Genomic DNA, 26,944 nt, shown 5'->3' with positions numbered 1-26,944 from the left:
TCTCTTTCTCTATTCAATTCATTCCTTCTCCCCTTCCAAACTAATATCCCTGTCACCAGCATAAATCACAGCAGTTACCAGCTGATTTCAGTTCTGATGTCTGTTCAGTGGAATTGAAGTGCGAACGCTGTTTAAATTTCATCAGAGCCTGTCAAACCTGTTCATTTTCCTCAGCACTTTGTTCCTTTTTGTTTCAGATCTCTGACATCTTTTTTTCTTTGATTTAAATGTTATTTTTTTTATTTCATGGGATGTCAGAATCACTGGCAAGAGCAGCATTTGTTAACTATTGTTAATTACCTTTAACTGTGACCATTCCACAAGGCAGTTTGGAGCCAAACACATTGTTGTGGGTCTGAATTCACACTTAATCCAGACCAGGTAAAAATGTTAGATTTCTTTACCAGAGAAGGTCAGTGAAATGAGATGGGTTTTTAGACAAAATGCTGCTGGTTTTATGGCTGCTATTAGTGAAACTCACTTTGTTTACAAATCTGATCATTAGAATTTAAGCTCTACCACCGACTGTGGAGTTATTTGAAACAGTATCTTTAGTGTAATAACCCTTGTATCTGACTTACCTGCTGAGTGACTTAACTACTCTGACATGGTGTCTCTATCATTAGTTACTTTAAAAACAAGAACAAGGGTGTGATCAAATTATTTGTAACTTGGAAGACTGGTCAGAAGACAGCTGGAACCATAAAGTCTTAATTTTACCACAGCGCAGACAATGGTTTATCCAGGCACAGCACAGAGACAGAGGGGGAGAGTGGCGATGTTATGCAGCTGCTGTTGGACAAATTTGGTGATGGAGACAACAGTAAGACATAAATTAAAAAAGGCCGTCAATGTTGTGAACAAGCCTTGTTCTCAGATGCTTGCGAAGGATGAGTCTGAAATTCATGTACAATGAAGTGAGGTTTTAATTGAAACTGAAGATAATTTTTTCCATCTTTTCCAAATACAGGTAACAGAAACAGCAATAAAGTTGTATATGCCTTATGGAAGTAATAACTGGACAGAGATAGAGAGACTTACCAGGAACACCACTTATAGCGAGAATGGGATAGTAACCAGCCTGAATTATCATCAGTACAGCTCCTATCCGAACTAGCAATAATGACCAATACACACTGAGATAGTAAAGACCCAAGGATAAACTCCTGTCCATTGTTGTAACATTCCAGTCTATTGTTCTCAGATTCTGATCCATTGTTGTAACATTCCAGTCTATTGTTGTCAGATTCTGATCCATTGATGTAACATTCCAGTCTATTGTTCTCAGATTCTGATCCATTGATGTAACATTCCAGTCTATTGTTCTCAGATTCTGATCCATTGTTGTAACATTCCAGTCTATTGTTGTCAGATTCTGATCCATTGATGTAACATTCCAGTCTATTGTTCTCAGATTCTGATCCATTGTTGTAACATTCCAGTCTATTGTTCTCAGATTCTGATCCATTGATGTAACATTCCAGTCTATTGTTCTCAGATTCTGATCTCTCCGCCCCCTCTCTCTGCAGCTGCTGATCCCTGTTAGTGCTGTCGCTGATGCTCCCACTCATACTATGGGATAACAAACTGAATGGAACCCTTTAGTAATAGAAGAGGGAAAGCCTCCTCTGACACAGCTAGAATCCATGGAGACTGACATCAATCACAGTCACTGAGCAAACATTCCAGTCAACACATTTCAATACACCTTCAGTGAACCTTCAGGTCACAATGAAAACTGGACTGGATTACATGTTAGTGATAATGGGAACTGCAGATGCTGGAGAATCCATGATAATAAAGTGTGAAGCTGAATGAACACAGCAGGCCCAGCAGCATCTCAGGAGCACAAAAGCTGCTCCTGAGATGCTGCTTGGCCTGCTGTGTTCATCCAGCTTCACACTTTATTATCTTGGATTACATGTTAACATTGTTGGCTATAATCTGAGAAACCATCGCCAATTGTTCTAACAATATCTGTGGTGAGGGAGAATGATGGACGTTTTCATTTTGCAGGCTAACTGGTTCTGCCCTGTTATCCATGTGCAATGCTGTAACCACCTGCATCTACACCCTCCCCCTCCAAAAAAATCAAAATGTTATTACTGTGCTGATTACCTTTACACAACCAATGGAAAAAGAGATCGCTGGCATAGGTGGGCTGACCTTGCAGAGAATGTGTGGATTTCTCACTGATGTAACAAAACAATGTATCTTCAACATGCAAAGTTCTTCATTGCAGTTTATGTGCTTTAAAACGTAACATTTACATTTCTTGATTCATTTCACCAGAACTATAATCAAACATGGTGTGTACAATGATGTTGTTCATTAAAGCACACCGACTGAAGAGCCAGGGACAGAATGAATGTGACATTGGTTCGGAGACAGAGAGGAATGGGGGCAGTGGCTGTAGAGACTGGACAGGACAGTGAGATCCCAATGTCGCCAGTATTTGACTCACACTTACGCTAACAGACAGAATGAAATGTCATGCAGAGCAAGAAAACAGGTTATATTTGGGAGATGGAATGCCAATGAATGATGTGAACACACCATGATAATTTTAAATGTGATGCAGGAGATGAAATATCAGGAAAACACTGTTTAATCGTGGGGTGTGCAGAATGATAAAATTGCTCATATGTGCACAGTATATTCAGAATTAGAAGCAGACAAAGATTTCAAAATGTTAGGTGTATAGGGAGATTACAGGATAATAATAGTCGGGATATCATTCACCCCCAGCTGGTGCGGAGATGATGGACTGAGTGACCACTGTAATTATTGCCGTAATTATTCTGAGATATGTATGAAAAGTTTTCAGAGCCTGAGGGGAAACACTTTCAGGAGAGGCACTAGTTGTGCCACCATGAGTAAGCCATTTCTGTTGTCTCGTGAATTGCAGCTGCCTCTAAAATTTATTTTTAATCAATATCGATTTCCTGAAATTCATGCATTTAGGAGGGTATTCGCAATTTTGTTTTGGAACTTAAATAAGGGACAGACCCTGATGTAATACAAATGTAATCAGCACAATAGCTCTAATGGAAACGGGAATGGATGATATTGCCCAAATATAGCCAAGTCAAGCATCTGGGTGCATCAAGAAACGCAAAATACTGGAGATTACGGAAATCTGAAATGGAAACAGAAATTGGTGGAGAAACACAATAGATGAGGCAACATCTGGAGACAGGTTTTGAGTTAACATTTCCAGTCTGTTATGAACCTGTTCTGAAAAAGTCACATTGCAGATGCTGCTAGACTTGATTTTTTTTTATTCCAGCATTTCTTTTCTTTGTTTTGCACTGCCACAATTGGACTGTCTGATCTGAACCAGAACAGTGAAACTGCCATTTGAGTTGACACTCAAGTATTTGTGAATGGCCATTAATTGAGGCATTTTTTCATAAAGATCCGTAAAATCGATGGCGCGTTGCATTGAGATAAATAGCCATGAAAAGTTTGAACTCAGTGGCACTGATATTGCACGATCAGTCCTCTCATTGAAAACGATGCAGACCCTTACCTCAATGTCATGATGCACTTATGATATCGTTGGGGTTACACTCATCTAGCAAAGTGTTACCTTTCTGAGACTTTAGACTAAACTGTGAAAATATAAAATATCTTGATCTTTCTAATAGGACACACTTCTCCATGGGTTTTAGTGGGCACGAGCAACGGCTAAGTTTGTTTGACATCACCAATATCTCTGGAGAAAATAACATAGAGCTGCCTTCGTGAAACACTTCTAATCCAAGTGCTGCAGAAGTAGACACAAAGTTGTTTATAAGGGGTTCAATGATTTTTTTTCAATACCTCATATAGTCAAGGAGCAGCAGTTTAATGCCTATCCAGGATGACAAGTGACTTGAATGACAACTTTCAGAGATTGATTTTCCCTTTGTTCAATCGAGGACATTACTCGTGCAGGATTCTCCCCAATTCGCATCGGGCACATTTTTGTTCGGGGTCCTTGATGCTGCAATGACAGAAGTAACATGGGCGGCATGGGAAGTTACTCTGATCTCACTTCAAATGATGTTGGAACATTGGCTGAAACAATAAAGAGCGAAAGTACAGATCACCGTGCTCACTGTCCTCATAATATTCCAAAGAAATTTTCGGTATGGACTTCGGATTCTGTCAGGAGACGTTTGTCCTATTTGTGATGAGACTATGTGCTGTCTGGAATCCACTGCTTAGGAGGGTGGCTGAGGCAGGCAACATCCCAAACTTTAGAAAGCACTTGTATCAGCACCTGGTGGTGCAACCTCAATGAGTCTTTTCTCAATTGTATGATTCCATGTGGTAGCAGCCATGAAAGGTCTGATATATTCAGACGTAGTAGCCAATGGCACTTGTTTGTCTCTTCCATCAACTGTGCTCAGAAAGTGTTTCTTTTTCAAAACCACATCGCTCATAAAGTGTCAGCACTTTCTCAGCCTAGGAAAGTCCAGCTATCTCTGAAAACATCCAGGATTTTTCAATGGTCAGTGCCAGATTATTCCAGCAGTTTATTGCCATTATTTTAATGAAACCAATAAAATGGATACAGTTTTCCCTTCATTATAATAAAGTATTTTCGCTGTTACGGTGTCATTCCTCAAAGGAAGAATCAACTCCTTCTTCTCATGTAAAAATTTTGAGAATGCATTTGTTTTCCTGCCAGTTCTTAATCCCCACTCCCCTCCAGTGCTGTTTCCATGATCTGGTTCCACGTTCGTGCCACTCGAATGTGCATTTCGAAAGAGAATGTCTCTGTTTGAGCCAAGATTGTAATGCTCACAAACAGGCCATATTGACAGGGAGTGAAAACATCAGTGACACAACTGTACTGAAACTGATTCCTCAGCACAGTTTCACAGTCCTCAGTTACTGCAGTCGTCTGTGTTGTTATTTCAAAATATGTAGGCACCATTCAAGTTTAGCTGATGAATGGCAAACAAGAATAGTCCTTCAATATTGCCGGGCTGGGATTATCTCCAACAGAAGGCAATGCAAAAGCACCCTGCTTGATATTCAATGGGATAATCAACTTCCAGTAACAAATATCCTGTATGTAACTAGTCGTCAGAAATTCACCAAATCATTGAGTCATAAAGTTGTGAAGAATGGAAACAGACCCTTCAGTTCACCTCGTCCATGCCAACTGCATATCTCAAATAAATCTTGCACCATTTGCCAGTATTTGACCCATATCCCTCTACACCCTTCCTAAACACAGACCCATCCTTTCAAATATTGTAATTGTACCAAACTCTATCACTTAACCATGCAGCTCATTACACACACACACCACCATCTGGGTGAAAAGGCTACCCTGACGTCCCTTCTAAATCTTTTGCAGCTCACCTTAAACCCACACCATCTAATTTTGGGCTCCAATGTACCAAGTGAATATATATTTTGGGGAACTTGGTGGCAACGCGGGAAGTCAGTGCAGAGGGTAAGAGGTGCCATTTGCTTGCTTTTTTTGCCTGATAGTTCATAAGCATTTTTTTTTTGAGACAGGGTGAATTGAAGCCAGAATCAGGGACCGAGAGGGTGAACCAGGTTCATTGGTTGGTGATCGCTACTGGTTTAAGAATCTATTATCGGTAGCTTTCAGATTGAAAGTAAATCGGAGAAATATTTACAGGCTACAAACTAAAAGACCAGAATGTTTTCAAATCAAATTAAGATCGAAGTAATTGAAATGGAGATGCCAGGCCAGATGATGATTTGTACCTACATGACGGGCGAGTGGTCAGGCCCCAGACTCCAGCTTACGGTTGATGAACTGGAATCTCAGTTTTGACCAATCAACAAATCATGTGGGGCAGAGTTACCAGGGAATGCTGTGCTTCAGGAGGCAGTCACACACCTTAGATTAACTAGCTGAAACTCGGTCAGTGGCCAATGACAAAGAACAGGGCAGGTGGAAGGATCCAGGATGTAGTGCAGAAGGAACCTTGGCCTTTGATCTTATCTAACAGGTTTGAGATTCTTTCTTCCTGTGTGGATGAGAGTGCAGGGTATAGGGAAGATGAGTAAACTGACTGTAGCACTGTGGTACAGGTGGGACATTCAGGAGGGGATAAAAAGTGAAATGTGGTTATAATCAGAGGTAGTATAGTTCGGGGAATGAACACTGTTCGTTGTGACCAGGATTGAGAGTCTCGAAAGTAGTGTTGCCTGCCTGGTGCCCAGGTTCAGGATATTCCATCTCGGCTACAAAGGAACTTGAAGTGGGAGGAGTAGAAATCCAGCTATCGTGGTCCACACAGGTACCATTGATATGGAAGAAAGAGGAAAGAGGATCTCCTGAGGGATTATGAGCACCGAGGTGCTGAGGTGAGAAAGCAGAACCAGAATGGTAATAATCTCTGGATTATTACCTGAGCAATTTGGCACGGTGTGAACATAATTATAGATGTACGTTGTTCAAATGGTGGCATGGCAGAAATGTGTTTGAATTCATGGGACATTGGCATCGGTATGGGGAAGGAGGGAGTCGTTCTGGTGTTATAGGCTCGACGAGAATCATATTGGGACAAGTATCCTCGCAAAATACAGAGCTAGGTCTGGGCTAGGGCGTTAAAATAAAAAGTGTGGAGTGGGTGAGCTCAGTTGCATGGAAAATTGTGGAAAAAGTTAGAAGCTGGTAAGTGCTCAGCAAAGTTTCCAGAGCAAGTAATAGGACAAAAAGTATGGAAATGGTCAGGAGTCTCACTTCAGCTGCAGCAGATAAGAAGGGTGGCTGCAAATGCCAGACTGAAGATCTTGTATTGAATTGCAGGGAGTGTATGAAACAAAGTGAATGACTTTGTGGTGCAGATTGAAATTGACAGATGCATCACTCTGGGTATCACAGAGAGGTGGTTGTTAGGGGATAAGTGTTGGGAACGAAATAACCAATGATTCATGTCCGATAGAAAGAACAGGCAAATGGACAGAGATAACAAAGTGTGGAGCTGGATGAGCACAGCAGGCCAAGCAGCATCTCAGGAGCGTAAAAGCTGACGTTTTGTGCCGAGACCCTTCTACTTCTGTGTGTTCATCCTGCTGCGTTCATCCAGATCCACACTTTGTTATCTTGGATTCTGAAGCATCTGCAGTTCCCATTATCTCCGATACAAATGGACAGAGATGCCAGGGTTGGCTTGTCGGTAAGAAATGAGGTCGCGCTGAAGGAACCACAGCTCTTGTGCTTGTTTATTAATGACTTGGAGGAAAGAGGTGCATGTGCTGTGGCTAAATTTGTAGATGACTGAAAAATTATTTAGAAAGACAAGGCATGGCACAGAAACAGAGATTTACCAGGATGTTACTTGGATCGGAATGTATTAGCTATAAGGAGGGTTTGGTGGAAATGCTGTGTCATGATAAATGTAATGAGATCAACCATGATCTCACCGAATGATGGAGGAATATTCAATGGGGCAAATGACTTTTTTTTTGTGAGTCTTCTTGTTTGACAATGCATTCATGAAGGTGTTTTTTTTTCTCTCTTGGAGAAGATGTGAAAATGAAATGTATACGAGATAATGGGAACTGCAGATGCTGGAGATTCCAAGACAACAAAATGTGAGGCTGGATGAACACAGCAGGCCAAGCAGCATCTCAGGAGGACAAAAGTGCTCCTGAGATGCTGCTTGGCCTGCTGTGTTCATCCAGCCTCACATTTTGTTGTCATGAAATGTACACACTTCCTTTTCATCTGGGAATAAATAATTGTTCTGAACGATTTCCATTGACTAATAGCAATCTGACAAGCTTCGCAATGTCAAGAGATTTTTAGCTTCTTTTTCATTGTAAAGATATTCTTTGGAATTAATTTGGCATATATTATTTGCATCTCAGGAAGTATGTTCATCACTGCATCTCAAAAAGTGCTCTGTTGTATGACAACAGCTTTTTAAAGATCACTTCAATGGTTGTGATTTTGAGTTGCCATAACACACATTAAATTACACTGTTGGCCAATCTGTCCATGATTATTTCATTATGTTATGCTTCAAACAGACAAGGAAATATTGATGATGCAATGAAGTGTTTGACTCTCAAATATAATTGCTGTTACAGTTTCCACTTGGAAGAAAGATTCACATCAAATTGACTGGCCAAGGAAATGGGACACTGACTGTGAGTACTTTGAATGTTCGAGTTATTCCGAAAATGAAAGTTATGACCTTGATGATTTCTCTTTCATGCAGACATGAAGAGACTCTTTTAAAATATCCTCTAGGTTAGTGGTTCAGGCATAAAAGTGCAAGATGTATATTTATGTATATACATGTACATGCGTCATCTGAAAAGATAATGAGTATAAATCACTTGTGACAAGGTGAGAATGAGTTATCCAGATAGTACGAACTGCCAATGTTGGTGTCTGAGATAACACATTGTGGAGCTGGAGGAACACAGCAGGGCAGGCAGCATCAGAGGCTCAAGAAAGTTGAGGTTTTGGGTCAGGACCCTTCCTGAGAAATGGAGGGTGGAAGGGAGCTCAGAAACAAATAGCGTGGAGGGGGAGGAGGTGCTGGGGAAGGTAGGTGGGATGGTAATAAGTGAGTACTATCCAGATTGGAACAGATTTTCCCCAGCGGGTATTGAGTACGAATTCCAAATCACTCTCAAAATCTTAATGACCGTTAACATTGATGTTTTTTGTCTGTGTGTTTCAGTATTTGCATGACAGTTGAATGATTCGTTGAGAATGAGGAACCTATGGACTCTCAGACACCAAGATGGAATTTAGTTCAGAGAGTGACTTCAAAATAGTTGCTTGCTTTTAAAATCTTGACCGTTTTTGCTGTCCAGTTGAATGAATTTAGCTTCATACTGCTTCAATAGGAATTAGTGTTTAATAGGAACATATTTGTGAAACTTCCAGTTCCGTAAGTTTCAGCATAAACTGGTGGAGACTTTCGGTGCTTGCAAAAAGGCTCACCTCTCCGTTCATACCGAAGGAAAATTGGAGTTTAAAATTAAGTTCACCCGCTGTCAGGGAATGAAATGTTAATGTTGACTCGAACTAATTTTTAAAAAAGTCATATATTTGTGTAACACTGAACTCAAATTAAAATTTGGATCTGCTAGTTTTACAGATGGTTGGATATTGAATTCATTTTAAATGAGGGTGAAGATCACTTTAAAACCAGCATATTTGTGAAGAAAAGAAATAGCATGTCAAATAAAATTAACTGCATGACTCTTCATAGCCCTATATGTAGAATTTCATTCTGAACTATGAGACAGTTGTGACCCCATACTACCTCAGTGCTCATGGCAAGAGTAAGACTCCCGTTTGACGTGCTGTGCACTGCACGGAATGGCGGCAACATCAGATTCATTGATGCTTGAGAATCAAAAGAATATGACGATAAGATTTCAAATCAAAATCCCATTGAACACTTCAAGGAATGTATTACAGGAAGATGGGGAAAGCATGTATGACTAATAGAAGGTGGTGGCGCAGATCACATAGACCTGTGTGCGAAAACTTATGACAAATTTCACATTGAATGGAACAGTTTAAACAGGCTGGAGGAAGCAGACATGCCAGCCCAAACTTTTTGAATTTGAGCATTCTGTTCGTAAACATCAGCAAAATTGTGGGAAACATGTTTATTCTTTCTCTTTTATTGCACAGAACCATATGATTAGACTGTTTTGATGAGGAATTTAAAGATTATGTGTCCCATCCGTTTGACTCACAGTTTGGGACCATCGGTTGGTACGATCTTCGTTCGAGAAAGAAAAGGGATGTTCCAGATACAGAAAATCGTCAAACCATTTACTACAAAGTCTGTTTCTGGTCAGTATTAATTAATGCAGTGAACATTTTTAGCTCGACATGATTGCACAATGGAGTCAATAAGAAAATTCCATCTGATATTCCACATAAATTTTAAGTGGATATTAAAGCAGCTCATTTCTTTTTCACGCTGTTTGCTGCTTTTAAGAATGGTTGTCTTATTGTCGAAATGTTTAGCTTTGACTCCATTAGCTTCTTCCATCAGCTCACATTGAAACACATGTTTCTTCAGCCAAAAATGCACGTTTACCCGGTGTAGCTTGACTAACCTTCCCCTGTGGTCGTTCCCCTGAAAAACAACGATACCATTTTGGATACTGTTCCGGGCGACGACTTAGCAGGGGTATGCAGTAGGGTGCAGGTCTCTGGCACAGAGTCTGTCCCTCTTGCACAGAAGGGAAGCGGGGATAGCAAGAGAGTGATAGTCATTGGGGACTCAATAGTTAGAGGGACTGATAGAAGATTTGCCGGGAACGAAAGAGACTCACGATTGGTGTGTTGACTACCAGGTTCCAGTGTCTGTGATGTCTCGGATTGTCTCTTTCGGGTCCTGAAGGGAGAGGGTGACCAGCCCAAGTCGTGATCCACATAGGCACCAATGGTATATGTAGAAAGAGGGATAGGGATGTCAGGCAGGATTTGAGGGAGCTCGGGTGGAAGCCGAGAGCTGGAACATCTCTGGTTTGTCACCTGTAGACGTGATAGCGAGGCAAAGAACAGGGAGAGATTTCAGCTGAACACGTGGCTGCAGGGATGGTGCAGTTGGGAGGGCTTCAGGTAGATGGACAATTGGGGCTCATTCTGGGGAAGGTGGGACCTGTACAAACAGGACGGTCTCCACTTGAACCAGAGGGGCACGAATATCCTGGGTGGGAAATTGGCTAGTGCCATTCGGGTGGATTCAAACGAGCTCAGAAGGGGGATGGGAAACTGAGGTGTAGTCCTAGTACACAGGAGGATGAGCGTAGGGAGGACATGGTCAGGACCTCACTGTCACAGGACTGTGCTGGCAGACAGTAAGCTGGATTGAAGTGTGACGACTTTAATGCCGGGAGTATCCGGATTAATGTAGGTGAGCTTGCAGCTAGGATAGGTACCTGGGACTTCGATGTTGTGGCCATTTCGGAGGCACGGATAGAGCAGAGTCAGGAATGGATGTTGCAGGTTCTCGGGTTTAGATCTTTGATTAACGTCTGGGAAGGTGGTAAAAGAGGGGGAGGTGTGGCTTTGTTGGTCAAGGACAGTACAACGGTGGCTGAAAGAACCTTTGAGGACTCGTCTACTGAGGTGGTATGGGCTGAGGTTGCCAAGGAAGGTTTGTCGACTGAGTCAGTATGGGTGGAAGTTCGGAACAGCAAGGCAGCAGTCACTTCACTGGGGGTTTTCTACAGACCCCCCAAATAGCAGTTGGGGGATCAAAGAACTCATTGGCCGGCAGATTGTTGAAAAGTGCAAACGGATCAGGGTTGTTGTTATGGGTGACTTCAACTTTCCCAACATAGATTGAAACCTCCTTAGTGCAGATGGTTTGGATGGAGCCGTTTTTGTCAGGTGTGTTCAGGACGGTTTCCTGAATCAGTATGTGGACAGGCCGACGAGGCGGGAGGCCATTTTGGATTTGGTGCTCGGCGATGAGCCAGGACAGGTGTCAGATCGCATGGTGGGAGAACACTTTGGCGACAGTGACCGCAAGAGCCTCACATTTACCATAGCCATGGAAAAGGAAAGGAGCAGTTACCAGGGGAAGACATTTCACTGGGGTCAAGGAAACTATGATGCTATCAGACAGGAGTTGGAAAGTACAGATGGGAGCAATTGTTCCACAGAAGGGGCGCGGCAGACATGTGGAGGCTGTTCAAGGAGCAGTTGTTGCGAGTGATGTATAAATTTGTTCCTCTGAGACAGGTAAGAAGGGGTAAGATTAAGGAGCCTTGGATGACGGGTACAGAGGTGCTTCTTGTCAAAAAGAAAAGGCAGCATACGTAAGGTGGAGGAAGTGAGGGTCCAGCACAGCTTTAGAGTATTCCAGGCCTGCTCGGAAGGAGCTCAAAAGATATTGCCTGTACAATTGTTACCTGTTACAACCTTTGCGTCCACGCTTGCTCATTCAATGGTGTCAAGATGCCAGCAGTGCATGTACCTTCTCCATCCCCTCATGCTGTCAGCTCACACAAGACATAGTCCTTACTTAAAATCTTCTGATCAACCAAAGTTCATTGTAATGGACATTTTAGTTATCTGTCATGAAACGAAAACTGATTCTGACTGGCATGACCTGCAGTGCAAATGAATATAATCTGCGAAACGAGATTCCTTATGGGCTTGCAGCCGCTACAAATAATCGCTTTTCAAAGACGTTGCATACATACATTTTTTTCTCCTATCACCTTAGTTTTTTTTTGTTTATGCATGTTGTGTGGGTTTCCAGTCAGGCCCATAAACACAGGTTGATGCAGTCACTGTTCCAACACGGTATTGAAGGAGAATTTGTGATCTTTGGAGTTTCATTCCAGTGTCTGAAGGAGTGCACCATCAAGCCACTTCAGAGCACTACTGGCGACGAATTGTTGCAAGTTTTCAAGTGTTACCGATCGTCACATAAAATATGGCCTTTTTGTTGTTGCACTATTCATTTTAACTGCACCATATCTAGTATTTAGGCTTGGAAACTATTTCAATTTTTTTGATTTACTTATTCAAAATCATTTATGATTGTTGTCATGATATCTACAAGATGTTATTTTGATTGGACGTAGAGGATTGGATCTGTCTTAATGGAAATAATGTATGTGCTTATAAAACCCCTTCTGGGCAAAGTAGTTGCTCAGTGGTTAGAGCTGCTCATGCACTGGGGAGCCAATTGAGATTCCAGTCTTGGGTAACTATCTGTGTGGAACTGACATGTCCTCCCCGCGTCTGCGAGGGGCTTCTGCCAGGTGCCGCAGTTTCCTCCCATTGTTCAAAGATGTGCAGGTCCTTATATGTGATTTGTGAAGCATTTCTTAAATGTTTCAATCCTGCCAGCATCCAGTGCCTTGGACAAAATAACTGGAGATGAATAAAAGATACTGTGCCTTTTGACACCATTTCCTGCTGGATTTTCATCAATCCTGCTTTATATCGGTGACAACTTCCATGACCTTTTTTGATGTTATGTCTGAATTGACAGTCTAGTTCCAAATATTTGTTGTGCAGTATTTCAAGGTCTCTGTTATAGCATACCCATGAATGTCCACTTCAAAAGATACTTCCATGTCATAGAATCCCTACGGTGTGGAAACAAGCACTTTTTGACCCAAAACGTCCACGGCCACCCTCCAAAGAGCATCTCACCCTGACTCATCCCCCGACCCTTTCCTCAGTAACCCTACATTTCCCATGACTAACACACCTAATCTACACATCCCTAAACACAATGGGCAAGTTTGGCATGGCCCATACACCGAGCCTGCACATCTTGTGGGAGGAAACCAGAGCACCCAGCAGGAACCCTTGCAGGCATGGGCAGAATATACAAACTCCGCACAGAAAATCGTCCAACGGTGGGATCGAACCTGGGTCCCTGGCGCTGTGAGTCAGCGGTGCTAACCACTGAGCCACCGTGCTGCCCTTGGAGTTAGACAGAGCTTGCTTGTTCCTGGGTGGCCTCAAACTGCCAACCTCCACTTAGTGGCAAAAGTGCTGACCAACTGCACTCATCTTCACTGGTTTTTGCTTTGTATCATTGAATTCAATCCTTCAAACTCTATGATAAATATTAAATTTCCATTGATATGTGAGGGTTGTTTTTAGTACGTAGTATTGGTTTATTATGTTTCATTGGTACATAATGAATATTGTATGTATATGCAAATGGGCAAGTTGGTAACGATGCAGTCCGCAGACCTGGAGGATAATAACACTGTCCTTCAATCGCCCACGATGCCCTCTGCAAATTGGTAGAAAACAAAAATTTCTATAAAATTCATCTCCTCCCGTCAGTCGATCAAAATTAATTCAGGATTTTGTACAGGCCAATAACCGTAAGATTACACGAGCCTAAACAAAACTACTGGCTCATATTAGTTCAGTAAAGTGAAAGGGCAACAATAGAGGCAGTAGGAACTGCAGATGCTGGAGAATCTGAGATAAGAAGGTGTAAAGCTGGATGAACACAGCAGGTCAAGCAGTATCATCCAGCTTTACACCTTGTTATCTCAGATTCTCCAGCGCCAATTTTCTGAAGTAGGGTCTCGTCCCGAAACATCAGCTTTCTTGCTCCTCTGATGCTGCTTGGCCTGCTGTGTTCATCCAGCTCTCCACCTTGGGCAACAATAGAGTATGTTTTAAGTGACTAGATATGTTACGTGGGTTTGTCTTCCTGAGGGTGGAGTTAGTGGAACCGAAAAAGTTGTCTCCCTCACAGCGTTTGTGACAAAAGATTTGCATCGTTCCTTGGCGGCCTTTCAACAGAAGAATATTCAGAGATTTCACGAATGGTAAGAATGTAACTTCTTTCACTTCTCTTTATCTCACTTTTTCCAACAATTGGAAAATAGATTTTAGAAATAACATCGAGCTGATGAAGTGTGAAAAGAATAATAATTCCAAGCAGTGGTGGGAGTTGGTCAGTGAGGTGGGAGGAGTGGATAGGTGGGAGAGAAGGCGGACAGGTCATGGAGGCGGGGATGATGGGAGGAACGAGTCTTGGGATGAGGCTGGCGGGTGGGGAGATTTTGAGGGTGGCCAAGTCCACATTGAGGCTATTGAGTTGGAATCTCCCGAGGCGGAATATGAGGTGCTGCTCCTCCAGTTTGTGGGTGGTTTGGTTGTGACACTGGAAGAGGCCCAGGATGGACATGTCATTCAGGGATTGGGAGGGGGAGTTGAAGTGATGCAATGATTTGGATATGAAAATAGAAGGTGTGGTTAGTAAGTTTCCCAATGATTGAAGGTGTAGTAGCCAGCCCACAAGGTCACCTCAGAATACAATGGGGCATTGACAAGGGCCAATAAACTGAGGACTGGCAGATGGTGTTGAGCTTAGACAAATGTGAGGTGCTACATTTTGGAAAGACAAATCAGGGCAGCACGTTTACACTGAAGGTTGTGGGGAGTGTTGCTTAATAAAGAGACGCTGGAGTGCAGTTTCGTAGTTCCATCAAAGTACAGCCACCGGTCGAAAGGATATGAAGGAGACATTTGGTGTGCTCGCCTTTATCGGTCATTGCATTGAGTATAGGAGTTGGGAGATCACTTAGCAGCCATGTAGGACGTTGATTCGGCTGCTTTTGGAATACTGCAATCGATTTTGGTCTCCTTGCGAGAGGAAGGATGTAGGCGCAACATTGAGGGCTGAGGGGCCTGTTCTGCGCTGTATTGTTGTATGTTGTAAACTTGAAAGGGTTCAGAGAAGATCTACAAGGATGTTACGAGCACCAGAGGTTGGAGGTATACCGTGGGCTTGAACAGGCAGCTATTTCTTGGAACTTTGGAGTTCAGGGCTGACCAGAAAGAAGTTTATACAATTACGAGGGACGTGGATAGAGCGAACAGCCAAGATCTTTTCCCCGGGTTGCTGGAATCCAAAACTGGAGGGAATAGGTTAAAAATGAGAGAGGGAAGATTTAAAATGGACCGGATTTTTTTCATAGTGGTGCATGTATGGAGTGAGCTGCCAGAGGAAGTGGTGGAGGCTTGTACGTTTAAAAGGCATGTGGATGGGTATATGAATAGGATGGGTTGAGAGGAATATGGGCCAAATGCTGGCAAATGGGACTAAATTAATTTAGGATATCTGGTCAACATAGACAAATTGGGCCAAAGGATCTGTTTCCCGACTGTACATGTCTCTGATTCTAAGTGTCTTTTTTCTTAACCACGTGGCCACAATTAGAAAAACTTGAATCAGGATTTGGGAATGTGACAATTCTAATTGGATCTGTTTGATGAAATTAACTCTGTAGGTAATGGTGGTTGAATTATGATTTGTCAAATTTGAGTTTATTGCAGCATCTTATAGAATAGAGGAAACACATGTAATCAAAATTGAAAATCAAAACTTGGTAAAATTTTGCATTGGAAATACATGACAAGCCATTGGAGGAGATTCATGACCATTGCATTCAAGTGAGAACAACAAATGCGATTCAGTGACTCAGTGAAACGGGATGCAGTGACTCAGTGAAACTGGATGCAGTGACTGTGTGAACTGGGATGCAGTGACTGAGGGTAATGGGATGCAGTGATTGACGGTAATGGGATGCAGTGACTGAGTGAAATACGATGCAGTGACTGAGGGTAATGGGAGGCAGTGACTGAGTGCAATGGGAGGCAGTGACTGAGTGTAATGGGATGCAGTGACTGACAGTCATGGGATGCAGTGTCTGAGGGAAATGGGATGCAGTGACTGAGTGAAATAGGATGCAGTGACTGCGGGAAATGGGTTGTAGTGACTGCGGGAAATGGGTTGTAGTGACTGAGGGAAATGGGATACAGTGACTGATGGAAATGGGATGCAGTGACTGATGGAAATGGGATTCGTTGACTGATGGAAAGGAGATGCAGTGACTGTGGGAAATGGCATGCTGTGTCTGAGGGTAATGGATTGCAGTGACTGAGGGGAATGGGATGCCGAGACTGATTGAACTGGGTTGCAGTGACTGAGTAAACTGGGATGCTGTGACTATGTCTAATGGGATGCAGTGACTGAGTGAAATGGGATCCAGTGTCTGTGGGAAATGGGTTGCAGTGTCTGAGTGAAATGGGATGCAGTGACTGAGTGAAATGGGCTGCAGTGAATGTGTGAACTGGGATGCAGTGACTCATGGAGATGGGATGCTGTGACTGAGTGAAATGGGATGCAGTGACTGAGGGTAATGGGAGGCAGTGACTGAGGGAAAGGTGATTCCGTGTATTTGGGAAATGGGATGCGGTGACTGTGGCGAATGGGATGCAGTGACTGAGGGAGATGGAATGCAGTGACTGAGTGAAATGGGATGCTGTGACTGAGGTTAATGGGATGCAGTGACTGAGGGAAAGGAGATGCAGTGACTGTGGGAAATGGCATGCTGTGACTGAGAGAAATGGCATGCTGTGACTGACGGTTTTGGGATGCAGTGACTCTTAAATGGGATGCAGTGACTGCGTGAAGTGGGCTGCAGTGACTGTGCGAAATGTGTTGCAGTGACAGTGAAATGGGATGCAGTGACTGAGGAAAGGAGATGCACTGACTGTGGGAAAAGGGGTGCTGTGACTGAGGGAAATGGGATGCAGTGTCTGAGTGCAATGGGATGCAGTGAATGAGTGAAATGCGCTGCCCTTACTGAATGAAATGGGATGCAGTAACGGAGGAAAGGAGATGCGGTGACTGTGGGAAATAGCATGCTGTGTCTGAGGGGAATGGGATGCAGTGACTGTGGAAATGGGCCGCAGGGACAGAGTGAAATGGGCAGCAGTGACTTCGTGAAATGGGCTGCAGTGACTGAGGAAAGGAGATGCAGTGACTGTCTGAAATGGGACGCAGTGACTGAGTGAAATGCGATGCAGTGACTGAGTGAAATGCGATGCAGTGACTGAGTGAAATGCGATGCAGTGAGTGCGTGAAATGGGACGCAGTGACTGTGTGAAATGGGACGCAGTGACTCAGTGAAATGTGATTCAGTCACTGTGTGAAATGTGATGCAGCCATTGAGTGAAATAGGATGCAGTGACTGAGGGACATGCGATGCAGTGACTGAGGGACATGCGATGCAGTGACTGAGGGACATGCGATGCAGTGACTTAGGGACATGCGATGCAGTGACTTAGGGACATGGGATGCAGTGACACACGGACATGGGATGCAGTGACACACGGACATGGGATGCAGTGACTGCGTGAAGTGGAATGCAGTGACTGAGTGAAATGCGATGCAGTCACTGAGTGCAATGTGATGCAGTGACTGCTTGAAATGGGATGCATCACTGAGTGCAATGGGATGCAGTGACTGGGTGAAATGGGATGCAGTGACTGGGTGAAATGGGATGCAGTGACTGATGGAAATTGGATGCAGTGACAGAGTGACATGAGCTGCAGTGTCTGATCGAAATGGGATGCAGTGACTGAGGGAAATGGGATGCAGTGAGTGTGGGAAATTGAATTCATCGTCTGTGAGATACGGGAAACAGTGACTGATGGAAATGTGATGCAGTGATTGTGGTGAAGGAGACGCAGTGATTGAGTAAATGGGATGCAGTGACTGAGTGAAATGTGATGCAGTGACTGAGGGAAATGGGATGCAATCACTGAGTGAATTGTGATGCAGAGACTGAGGGAAAGGAGATGCTGTGATGATGGGAAATGGGATGCAGTGAGTGTGGGAAATTGAATGCAGTGTCTGTGAGATAAGGGAAACAGTGACTGATGGAAATGGGATGCAGTGACTATGGTGAAGGAGATGCAGTGATTGAGTTTAATGGGATGCAGTGACTGAGTAAAATACGATGCAGTGACTGAGTGAAATGTGATGCTGTGACTGCATGAAATGGGATGCAGTGACTGTGGTGAAGGAGATGCAGTGACTGAGGGAAAGAAGATGCAGTGACTGAGGGAAATGGGATGCAGTGACTGAGTGAAATGCGATGCAGTGACTGAGTGAAATGGGATGCAGTGACTGAGTGAAATGGGATGCAGTGACTGTGGGAAATGGGATGCAGTGAAAGTGGGAAATGGGTTGCAGTGACTGTGGGAAATCGGATGCAGTGACTGAGTGAAATGGGATGCAGTGACTGAGAGAAATGGGACGCAGTGACTGAGTGAAATGGGACGCAGTGACTGAGTGAAATGTGGTGCAGTCACTGAGTGAAATGTGGTGCAGTCACTGAGTGAAATGGGATGCAGTGACTGAGGGAAATGACATGCAGTGACTGAGGGTAATGAGACGTTGTGACTGAGTGAAATGAGATGCAGTGACTGAGTGAAATGGGATGCAGTGACTGAGTGAAATGGGATGCACTGGCTGCGTGAAATGGGATGCACTGGCTGCGTGAAATGCGATGCAGTGACTGAGGGAAATGGAATGCAGTGACTGACTGAAATGGGAGGCAGTGACTGAGTGAAGTGGGAGGCAGTGACTGAGTGAAGTGGGAGGCAGTGACTGAGTGAAATGTGGTGCAGTGACTGAGTGAAATGTGGTGCAGTGACTGAGTGAAATGTGGTGCAGTCACTGAGGGAAATGAGACGCAGTGAAAGTGGGAAATGGGTTGCAGTGACTGTGGGAAATGGGATGCAGTGACTGAGGGAAATGGGATGCAGTGACTGAGGAAATGGGATGCAGTGACTGCGTGAAATTGGATGCAGTGAATGAGTGAAGTGAGATGCAGTGACTGAGTGAAACGGGACGCAGTGACAGAGTGGAATGCATTGCAGTGACTGATGGGAATTGAATGCAGTGACTGATGGAAATTGAATGCAGTGATTGATGGAAATTGAATGCAGTGACTGCGTGAAATGGGATGCAGTGACTGCGTGAAATGGGATGCAGTGACTGCGTGAAATGGGATGCCGTGACTGAGGGAAATGGGATGCCGCGACTTTGGGTAATGGGATGCAGTGAGTGTAGGAAACGAGATGAAGTGACTGTGTGAAATGTGATGCTGTGACTGCGTGAAATGGGATGCAGTGACTGCGGGAAATGGGATGCAGTGACTGAGTGAAATGGGATGCAGTGACTGTGGGAAATGGGATGCAGTGATTGAGTGAAGTGAGATGCAGTGACTGATGGAAATTGAATGCAGTGTCTGATGCAAATGGGATGCAGTGACTGTGTGAAATGGGATGCAATGACTGTGTGAAGTGGGATGCAGTGTGTGAAGGAAATGGGATGCAGTGACTGAGGGAAATGGGATGCAGTGACTGAGGGAAATGGGATGCAGTGACTGAGGTAAAAAGGATGCAGTGACTGAGTGAAATTCGATGCATTGACTCCGTGAAATGGGTTGCAGTGAGTGAGGGAAATGCTATGCAGTGACAGATTGGAATGCGATGCATTGACTGTTAAATGGGCTGCAGGGACTGTGGGAAATGGGATGCACTGACTGAGGGGAATGGGATGCAGTAACTGAGTGAACTGGGATGCAGTGACTGAGTGAAATGGGATGCAGTGACTGATTGAACGGGGATGCAGTGACTGATTCAACGGGGATGCAGCGACTGATTCAACGGGGATGCAGTGACTGAGTGACCTGGGATGCAGTGAGTGAGGTTCATGGGAAGCAGTGAGTGAGGTTCATGGGAAGCAGTGACTGAGGGTCATGGGAAGCAGTGACTGAGGGTCATGGGAAGCGGTGACTGAGGGAAATGGATGCACTGTCTCAGTTGAATAGGATTCACTGTCTCCGCTAAATAGGATGTAGTGACTGAGTCAAATGCAATGCTGTGACTGAGTGAACTGGGATGCAATGACTGAGTGAATATGATAAAGTGGCTCAGGGAAATGGGATGCAATGACTGAGTGAAATGGGATGCAGTGGCTGAGTGAAATGGGATGCAGTGACTGAGTGAAATGGGATGCAGTGACTGAGGGTAAGTAGATGCAGTGACTGTGGGAAATGGAACGCTGTTACAGAGGGTAATGGGATGCACTGTCTCAGTTGAATGAGATTCACTGTCTCAGTTAAATGGGATGCAGTGACTGCGTGAAATGAGATGCAGTGACTGAGGGAAATGAGATGCAGTGACTGAGGGAAATGAGATGCACCGTCTCAGTTCAATGAGATTCACTGTCTCAGTTAAATGGGATACAGTGACTGAGGAAAATGGGATGCGCTGACTGAGTGAAATGGGATGCTGTGACTGAGGGAAAGGAGACGCAGTGATTGTGGGAAATGGGTTGCAGTTACTGTGTGAAATGGGTTGCAGTGACTGAGGAAAATGGGAAGCAGTGATTGAATGAAATGGGATGCAGTCACTGAGTGAAATTTGATGCAGTGACTGAGTGAAATGGGATGCAGTGACAGAGTGAAATGGGATGCAGTGACAGAGTGAAATGGGATGCAGTGACTGAGTGAAATGGGATGCAGTGACTGAGTGAAATGGGATGTTGTGACTGAGTGAAATGGGACGCAGTGACCAAGGGAAATAGGATGCAGTGACTGATTGAAATGGGAGGTAGTGACTGACTGAAATGGGACGGAGTGACTGCGTGAATTGGGAGGCAGTGACTGAGTGAAATGAGATGCAGTGACGGACTGAAATGGGAGGCAGTGACTGTGCGAAGTGGGAGGCCGTGACTGTGCGAAGTGGGAGGCCGTGACTGAGTGAAGTGGGAGGCCGTGACTGAGTGAAGTGGGAGGCAGTGACTGAGTGAAGTGAGATGCAGTGACTGAGTGAAATGGCAGGCAGTGACTGAGTGAAATGGGAGGAAGTGACTGTCGGAAATGAGATGCAGTGACTGAGTGAAATGGGATGTAGTTACTGAGTGAAATGGGATGCAGTGACTGAGTGGAATGGCATGCAGTGACTGAGGGTCATGGGAAGCGGTGACTGAGTGAAATGGGATGCGGTGACTGAGGGAAATAGGATGCACTGACTGTGGGAAATAGGTTGCAGTGACTGTGGGAAATGGGTTGCAGTGACTGAATGAAATGGAATGCTCTGACTGAGTGAACTGGGACGCAGTGACTGTGTGAAATGGGATGCCATGACTGAGTGAAATGGGATGCAGTGACTGAGTGTAATGGGATTTAGTGACTGAGTGTAATGGGATGCATTCTCCTGAGTGTAATGGGATGCAGTCTCCTGAGTGCAATGGGATGCAGTGACTGAGTGTAATGGGATGCAGTGACTGAGGGTAATGTGATGCAGCGACTGAGTGAAGTGGGCTGCAGTAACTGAAGGAAAAGAGATGCAGTGACTGTGGGAAATGGGTTGCAGTGACTTTAGGAATTGGGTTGCACTGACTGAGGGAAATGGGACGCAGTGGCTGACGTAATGGGAAGGAGTGAATGAGGTAACAGGGATGCAGTGCCTGACGGGCCTTGGGGTGCAGTGACTGAGTGAAGTGGGTTGCAGTGACTGAGGAAAATGGGATGCAGTGACTGTGGGAAGTGGGATGCAGTGACTGAGGTAAGTGGTATGTAGTGACTAATGGAATTGGAGTGCAGTGACCGCATCAGATTTGGTCCTGGGTCATGAGCCTGGCCAGGTGTTAGATTTGGAAGTAGGTGATCACCTTGGTGATAGCGATCACAATTCTAAGATAATAAAATGCCAACCTCAGCGATCACAATTCTGTTATGTTTACTTTAGTGATGGAAAGGTGTAGGTGTACACCACTGGGCAAGAGTTATATCTGGGGGAAAGGCAATTACGATGAGATTTGGCAAGATTTTGGGAGCATAGGATGGGGAAGGAAACTGCAAGGGATGGGCACAATAGAAATGTCGAGCTTATTCAAGGAAAAGTTCCTGTGTGTCCTAGATAAGTATGTACCTGTCAGGCCGGGAGGAAGCTGCAGAGCGCGGGAGCCGTGGTTTACGAAGGAAGTGGAATCTCTGGTCAAGAGGAAGCAGAAGGCTTCTGTTACTATAAGATGTGATTGCTCAGTTCGGGTGCTTGAGGGTTACAAGGTAGCCAGGAAAGACCGAAAGAGAGAGCTCAGAAGAGCCAGGAGGAGACTTGAGAAGTTGTTGGCGGATAGGATCAGGGTAAACCATAAGGTTTTCTATCGGTATTTAAGAAATAAAAGAATGAGAAAAGTAAGAATAGTCCCAATCAAGGATAGTAGTGGGAAGTTGTGTGTGGAGTCAGATGAGATAGGGGAAGCGCTAAATGAATATTTTTCAACAGTATTCACTCGAGAAAATGACAATGTTGTCGAGGAGAATACAGAGATACAGGCTACTGGACTAGGTGGGATTGAGGTTCACAAGGAAGAGGTATTTGAAATCCTACAGAGGGTGAAGATAGCTATGACCCCTGGGCCAGATGGGATTTATCCTCGGATCCTTGGGGAATCCAGGGAGGAGATTGCCGAGCCTTTGGCATTGATCTTTAACTCGTCATTGTCTGCAGGAATAGTGCCAGATGACTGGAGGATAGCAATTGTGGTTCTCCTGTTCAAGAAGGGGAGTAGAGACAACCCTGGTAATTATCGGCCAGTGAGCCTGACCTCAGTTGTTGGTAAAGTGTTGGAAAAGGTTCTAAGGGACAGGATTTATAATCATCTAGAAAAGAATAAATTGATTAGGGATAGTCAGCACAGTTTTGTGAAGGGTAGGTCGTGCCTCACAAACCTTATTGAGTTCTTTGAGAAGGTGACCAAACAGGTAGATGAGAGTAAACCGGTTGATGTGGAGTATATGGATTTCAGCAAGGCGTTCGAGAAGGTTCCCCATAACAGACTATTGTACAAAATGCAGAGGAATGGAATTGTGGGAGATATAGCAGTTTGGATCTGGACAACTGCACAATATTCAATGAACGTTCATGTCTCCACTTTGGTTCAAATGAAGACATGACTTCAACCAGTGCAGGTATCCAGTGAATGCCACTGACTCAATTTTCCATTCCTCTGCTTCACACCACATTCAATCAGAAGTTGCCTTGGTGGAAATGACAGATTGCACTTTCCTTCCTTTTCAAGCTCAGTGTCTCTGATCATATTTGTGGTCAATCCTGAAAGAGGTTACGAGAAGTGTGGCATGACGAAAAGTAAACTGAGCCGAAGTGTGCAGCTGTTTGACAGCACTGTCATCCAGATGTTGCATTACTTTGCTGATGATTGAGAATACATTGAGGTCATAATTGGTCAGGGCAATTTGTCTGCCGATTGCGTGACACGTCATCTTTCTCTGAAATGTGAGTGTTGCAAGTGTTTAAAAATGTACTGGAGAACATTTACTGTTGGTGTGGTGAATTGGGGCACATTGTTCCAGTACAGTTTGTGGGATGCTGCCAGGTGCCATGGCATTTGCAGTATCCGGAACATTCAGTCTTGTCATTGCATGAAATAATTTGAATTGCGTGTAAGTTAAGATCTGTGATGCCTCCTCAGGATGAGGGCAAGAAGATCATCCAGACTGGTGAATGGTTTCATCTGCTCCTACACCTTTTGTTCATAACATCTTGTAATAACTGCCATGTAGCCTGATGAGAAACTAAAGCTCATCTTGATTCATTTGCATTCGAAGGTGCCTATTTTTCCCAAACAAAAGGACCCATCACTGAGCGGGAAGTATGGAGAATGTTGTAGACATCAGTGGTGAGATAATGCTGGATCTTGACCAGCAAAACCACTGTTGTGTTGGTGAAATGCAAACAAAAATCTATATGATGTAAACTTTATTGTCAGCTAATCCCTTTGTCAAATGACAGATTCTGATGTTGGTTCCTGGAAAGCCTCCATTGTTGGAGGACGAGAAGCCGTATCCAATTGAAGCAGCACAGGCTTCTGCGATGACTGTGGAAACCATTGCTTATGCCTTGCTTCAAGCATTGTCAAGGAATGACATTGACTACGCAACACCGATTGCGAGGTGGCCAACGATGCAACAGAACTATGGTGGTGGATTTCACTCGACGCAGGTAAATGCTTGAGATCACAACAACAGGCATTCAGATATTTCCATTGATCATGTTACTAACTGGTGGTTGTTGCAGTTTGCAATCAAACTGGACACTGCATTTTCATCTGCAGGTTTGGTGCATTAGCACAAATTCCAGTTCTTCAATGGTGTTAATCCTTGGTTAAATTCTTACATGCACTTTGCCTGCGCATCACTTTTCCTCTTGGCATTGTCCTTGAAAACTATCTGTTTCTGTAAACCTTCACTTACTTGTTATAGGATCATTGAGGGACAGCATAATAGAGTGCGGTGGCAATGGAACAGACCCTTCAGCAAATTGTATGTGCCCTCACAAGATGCAAGTCCCGAACTATTCTCATCACATTTCCCAGCACTCGACCCAGAGCCTTGTATGCCTTGGCATCGCAAATGCCCAATCAAAGACTTGTTAAATGTTATCACGGTTTCTGCCTCTACCACCCACACAGTCGGTGCGTTCCACATTCTCACCACAGTTTGGGTGCAAAAACAAGTAAGCTTCCTCAAGAGATAGTAGGAACTTGCCAATGCTGGAGAATCTGAGAGAACAAGGTGTAGAACTGGATGAACACAGCGGGCCGAGCAGCATCAGAGAAGCAAGAAAGCTGATGTTTCGGGTCGAGACCCTTCTTCAAAAATGGGGGAGGAGAAGGGGATTCTGAAAAAAATAGGGGGAAGTGGGGAGGCAGATAGAAGATTGGTAAAGGAGAAGTTAAGTGAACTGTCCTGTGCTGTCCACTCACTGTCCCCTGCTCCAGAATCATAGAATAAGAGAATTCTCCAGATTTAGACCATAAGGCCATGAGACATAGGAGTGGAGGTAAGGCCATTCGGCCCATCAAGTCCACTTCACCATTTAAATCATGGCTGATGGGCATTTCCACACCACTTCCCTGCACTCTCCGCGTAGCCCTTGATTCCTTTTGAGATCAAGAATTTGTCGATCTCTGCCTTGAAGGCGTCCAACATCCCGGCCTGCACTGCACTCTGCGGCAATGAATTCCACAAGCCCACCACTTTCTGCCTGAAGAAATGTCGTCTGATTTCAGTTTTAAATTGATCCCCTCGAATTATAAGGCTGTGCCCACGGGTCCTCGTCTCCCCTGCTAACGGAAACAACCTCCTAGCGTCCACCTCTTCTAAACCATACATTATCTTGTAAGTTTTTATGAGTTCTCCCCTCAACCTTCTAAACTGCAGTGAGTGCAATCCCAGGACCCTCAGCCATTCATCATAGGTTAAGCCTACCATTCCAGGGATCATCCGTGTGAATTGAACAAGCACTTCATTCCATTGTGTCTGTAACCACTGAAGCCACACTAAGTTCACATTCGGCTCATGTTTTTGCAATAGGCCCGTTGCCATGAATGTTATTTCATTTTAAGTGCTGTACCAACCCTTTTTCTTTAATGTGAAAAGATTATCCACCACCTCAACTAAAGTCCCAGACAATGAATTCCAAACACCCAGCACCTTCTGGGTGTCTTTTCTTTCCTGAAATTCCTTCTGAGCCTTTTAGCTTAAATGTATGTACCTCTTCCCCCCCGCACCCCCGTGACCTCCCACCCCATGAATGGTCGTTCTGCTTCCCTCGCCTAGACCCATCAGAATGCAAACCATTTTTTCAGGACCTTCTTCAACCTTCTCTATTCGGAAGAAAACAAGCCAACCTTATCCAGATAAAACAGTGATGCTGCCTGGCCTGCAGTGTTCCTCCAGCTCCACGCTGTGTTATCTCAGACTCCAGCATTGACAGTTCCTGTTATCTCAAACTTATCCAGACTCTCCATCGAGTTAAAATGCTTCACCCCCTCAGAACATCCTGATGAATGTCCTCCACACATGCTCAAATGCAATCACCTCTCTTCTATAATGAAGAGACCATTAGAACATAGAACATTACAGCGCAGTACAGGCCGTTCGGCCCTCGATGTTGTGCCGACCTGTCATACCGATCTGAAGCCCATCTAACCTACACGATTCCACGTACGTCCATGTGCTTATCCAATGACGACTCAAATGTACCGAAAGTTGGCGAATCTACTACCGTTGCAAGCAAAGCGTTCCATTCCCTGACTACTCTCTGAGTAAAGAAAGCGCAATGTCCAGTTTAGAATAACAAGCTCACAAGAGAGATGACCTGGTTTTGGATATCACTCGGGACCACAGACTCAGAGAAAAAGCAAGACGACTCTGCGATTTGATGTAGAAACTGCTGACACTCCGAAGCCTGCAGCCCTCCTCCAATTCTCAAGTCAGAAGTCTGTCAATGACGGTGCAGCTCCAACAACACTGAAAACAATCTTGAGTCTAGGCCAAAGCAGCCCCTTGATTGGCACCGTATCCATTCTCTCCACAGCCAACCCCAAGAGACAATAATGTGTCCCTGTACAAGATGCACTGCCACATTTTTTACCCACTATTCTGACACACACCTTTCCAGACTTAGAAACCTCATCTTCAAGGGCAAGGACATCAGACATGGTAGCACTAACCCCAGTAAAATTCACCTCCAAGCTACTCACAAACTTATTTGGAAATGAATGGTTGTTACTGAGTCAATCTTCGTAAT

General features: G+C 44.4%; 1 protein-coding gene across 2 annotated transcripts in view; it reads left to right on the top strand.

Annotated features, from left to right (window-relative positions):
* Positions 1-24,466, top strand: part of LOC132209892 (complement C5-like) — a 40,350-nt gene extending 15,884 nt beyond the window's left edge. The window contains exons 3-4 of one of the 2 annotated variants that reach the window (XR_009446037.1): positions 8,074-8,133; positions 9,644-9,906. Coding sequence is in view for 1 of the 2 variants with exons in the window: in XM_059647707.1 (XP_059503690.1) it covers positions 8,074-8,133; positions 24,143-24,364 (282 nt within the window). In the remaining variant the exon portion in view is untranslated. Of the gene's footprint in view, positions 1-8,073; positions 8,134-9,643; positions 9,907-24,142 lie in introns of those variants that run through there. The other variant, XM_059647707.1, reaches the window with a different exon arrangement.
* The last annotated feature ends 2,478 nt before the right edge of the window (positions 24,467-26,944 follow it).

Source organism: Stegostoma tigrinum, chromosome 8 (assembly GCF_030684315.1).
Source record: "Stegostoma tigrinum isolate sSteTig4 chromosome 8, sSteTig4.hap1, whole genome shotgun sequence".
NCBI lineage: Eukaryota > Metazoa > Chordata > Chondrichthyes > Orectolobiformes > Stegostomatidae > Stegostoma > Stegostoma tigrinum.
The sequence above is the reverse complement of the archived record's forward strand: the minus strand, read 5'-3'. Positions and strand labels throughout refer to the sequence as shown.